Source organism: Schistocerca piceifrons, chromosome X (genome assembly GCF_021461385.2).
Source record: "Schistocerca piceifrons isolate TAMUIC-IGC-003096 chromosome X, iqSchPice1.1, whole genome shotgun sequence".
Taxonomy (NCBI): domain Eukaryota; kingdom Metazoa; phylum Arthropoda; class Insecta; order Orthoptera; family Acrididae; genus Schistocerca; species Schistocerca piceifrons.
Window position 1 is genome coordinate 348639523 of NC_060149.1, and position 3554 is coordinate 348643076.

The following is a 3554-nucleotide window of genomic DNA, read 5'->3' on the forward strand; positions in this document are numbered from 1 at the left end:
ATCAAAATGATCACAATGAGACTTCAACTGAGTGAATCTCTCATCCAAAGATGTGGTAACTACATTTAAAAGATAATAGTAGGATTAAATTGTGTAACATTTCACTGTATTGTATCATTCTTTCCTTGACAGGTAAAGTGACTTGGCTTGTTGCTTAAAATGGTAAAAAAAACTGTACCTCTAAATGTAGTTGCGTGTGTAGAACTAAACGTTTCAGTTATAGTAACGTTAGATCTTCTAGCTCTAATTCTGTGGTATGTTCTTTGGAATCTGTCAAGAAAGACACAAACTTTTCTTCTGTTTTGCTGTTCTCAAAATATACTTTCGTACTTTCAAGTATTTCTACAGCCTCAGAAATATTTATGTCAGTACTCTGCAGGAGGGTCTTACTGACTACACTGATGTGAAGCAGTACATCATATCAGATTACTGGAGAAGTTAGAAAGGTGTAATTTTTTATTTGATTCACAAGTCCCATAGCTTTGTGAGCAGTCATACCATTGAATTCTTCTGATATGTGAACAAACGTGACATAAACTCCTCCAGCCTGAAACTTCAGGGGAGTTGTGTGCATCAATATAGCTTTCCCACCTAGTATTGCTCAGCAGTTTTAGTGTCAAGTTAGAAAGATACTTCTTCAAGGTAGTCCAACACTGAATGGAGGAGGAGAAGAACTCGTAGAAGCTATTCACTGTCAAAAACATGGAAACAGCATATTGGGAAGACATAGCAGAATCCTTTACCACAAGGATGAATGACTGACTGCTACATGGTACATAAAATGCTCTTTTGTTCAAATATAAAATTCTTTTCTGGAGACCAGAATACTTTCCATTCATGGTCACCCCACTGTCATACCATTGACCTCTCATATTCTAAAATGAATTTTTTTTATCTTCCAAGGACTTGAGTATGAACCTGCATCAGAGTGGAGCTTGAAGAATTGGATATTGAAAGAAATCTCGGGAAATGCCCCAGAACTCAGGTGTCGTATACCCCTCCAAGTCATGTCTCCTGGATTAAGCATACCACAGTTGTCATAAGCTCAACATTTAAAATACCTGGTGTGCAATCCAGAGTGATACTGTAATACTTTGCAGACATCATCATTACTAAAATAATGACCCTTGTCTTACCTTTCTTTGTTCTATACAGGTTCTCTATCATCACAGCTCCAAACTTTTTCAAATAATTCAATGACTTTAAAGAACTTTCCATTGTCATGCTGAAAAAGTTTATCAGTACTTCTTCTCAAGGGCAGACATTGCTGGTCCAGGAAACTTATTATAATTATTAAATGCTGAAGAACATTTTTCCAATGTCTGCTTTCAATATTCAGTAGCCTTTTATGATGGGTGTCAACAGTTCATGAATTTTTCAGTCCTTTAGAAAACACAATCACCTTTTTGTGTGAATTCAAATCCTCAGTAGACTGCCCATGAGTTTTGAGATAAGAAGTAAGATGCCACCAGCTGCTTATACTGGTCCTTGCAAGTTTTACTGTAGATGACAAAAAAAGTTTGCAACAAAAGCGGAAGATAGCTCTTGGAGTTCACCAAGCAATTTCTGTCTGCTTTTCATAGATTTGTTAAAGAATAGCTGTAATGTACAGGGCTGAAGCGACAGATGTCCACGTTTTTAGGACGTTCTTCAGCTTCTTTAACATGCTCTGGAGGAGCTTGTATGACCAAGATCATTCAAATGCAATCATTAATAATTTCCAGCCATCTTCTGGAATCGGAGTCCACTGTGTCTTCAAGTTTAGGCTTGCCTTCAATCCCACCTGTGGTGATGCCTGCTAAAGCTGATTTTCCCCTGGTATTTTAAAAGTCGAGTCATCTAATTTCATTTCTGCATGATGTGTCATTCTCAGAGCTTCTCTCATAAACCAGGTCTTCAGTGGAGTGGAGGCCTGTAGAACATCTTGTGGATGGTCCACTCTCAACATTGCTGCTGTCTTCACTGGTCACAAGGATGTTCTTGCCAGCTTTGTGGTGCTGTCCTGAAGAACTACGTCTTATTAAATTCAGTAGTTTTGCTAGTCTCTTTGGTCTATGGCTCAGCATACATCTTTCCATCCTCGATGCTCCTGGATTGTTCTCCCTTTGGGCTGAAATATCTTTGTAGTGCATCCTTTTACTTCTCATTGTCTCTTCTGTTGCACGTGTCTTGACCCAGCTTGTAAAGAATGAGTACATAAAACTAACTGTTGATGTAAGTGCTACTGTAAGATTTATCTTCATTTGGCTTTTATCATCTCCACTTGCCCCTTTTTTAAACTAAAAAATTATAGAAAAGTGGGAAGGATAGCCCCTGGTGGAAACTAAGGAATGATTCCGGCATTGGTCTCATGGAGCTGAGGGATCCTTTTCTTTTCCTATCATTTATTGAGATTATTTTCCATTTCATCATACCCATAGACTTTTCATTCTAACTTACTAATTAGGCCCTCGGAATTTTATGTAGATTGGGTTTCTGGCAGTTCTTAGAAATCATTTTTTCTGAATTAAAATTTCTTGAACTCACACATTAACGAAACTAATCAGAATATTATAGAACTTCATACCATGAGTTATTAATGATGTAACAAGTCAAAATTTATACAAGGAGTGAGCTGAAGTACAGTGAACATAATAAATAACTTGTTGGCACAACAATTTAAATTTAAAATTCTATTCAAACAACTAGGCTGTTCAGTTTGAGTTCAACATATTTTTTGTTGGGGAAAAAATGCTTACACACAGGGCTCCCTGTGTTCACTAGTAATTTCTATAAATATAAAAAATTGCGTTTCTCAATCAATTACTTTAGGAGGAATAACCACTTAAAGTTGTCATCCCAACAACCTGTACTCTTGATTGACTACGTGATATAAAATTTGATTTCTGATAACCAAAATATATAATATTATTATGTTAAAATCAACTTAAATCCCTCTCTCCACTTGCCTTTTTGTCCACCCTGTGAAACATGGTCTTTTCCTCCTCATTCCTATGATATTTTTCTGAACTTCTCATGCAACAGCAAAGCAAGCATTTCAGACAAGTGCAGCCTGCTGAGAGGATCTGACTTCATGGTTCAATAAGGCTCAATTTCATAAATTTTTATCACTTTCTTTGGAATTTGCTGTTTCATATGTAGGACGTAGTGGAGACTATGTGATTCATAATAGCATCTTCAGAGATAAGGAAAAGATTTCTCGCAATGCGAAGCAAACTGCATGATGTTCTTTACCTTTTTGCTTTATAATTCTGAAATTAAGAACATCATAGAAGGTAAACAGAAAAATATTAACGCAGGGCACCACAGTCACTAATTAGAAAGAACTACCACTGGACATATGTCACCCTTACCATGAATTATGAGGTAGGTCTTTCATGTCTGATTATTCAATAAAGGGTAACAAACTAGTCTTCATCATCATATAATTTCACTTTTCTTCCCTTTATTTTCAGTCTTGCTATTGGGGTAACACATGCTTATTTGCAGCCCTACCATTTTTTCAAGTAATAGATCATAAGAAAACAAAATTTTCCTTTCTGCAACATTGAAGG

The 3554-nt window shown here is 36.4% G+C and overlaps 1 protein-coding gene across 1 annotated transcript; it reads right to left on the reverse strand.

The window, feature by feature from the left end:
• Positions 1–217: 217 nt before the first annotated feature.
• LOC124722346 lies at positions 218–1167 on the reverse strand. Its single transcript, XM_047247519.1, has 3 exons — positions 1030–1167; positions 499–875; positions 218–398 (listed from the first exon to the last, which is right to left on the reverse strand). The coding sequence occupies exons 1-3, from the start codon at positions 1165–1167 to the stop codon at positions 218–220; spliced, it is 696 nt and encodes a 231-aa protein (XP_047103475.1).
• Positions 1168–3554: the final 2387 nt, after the last annotated feature.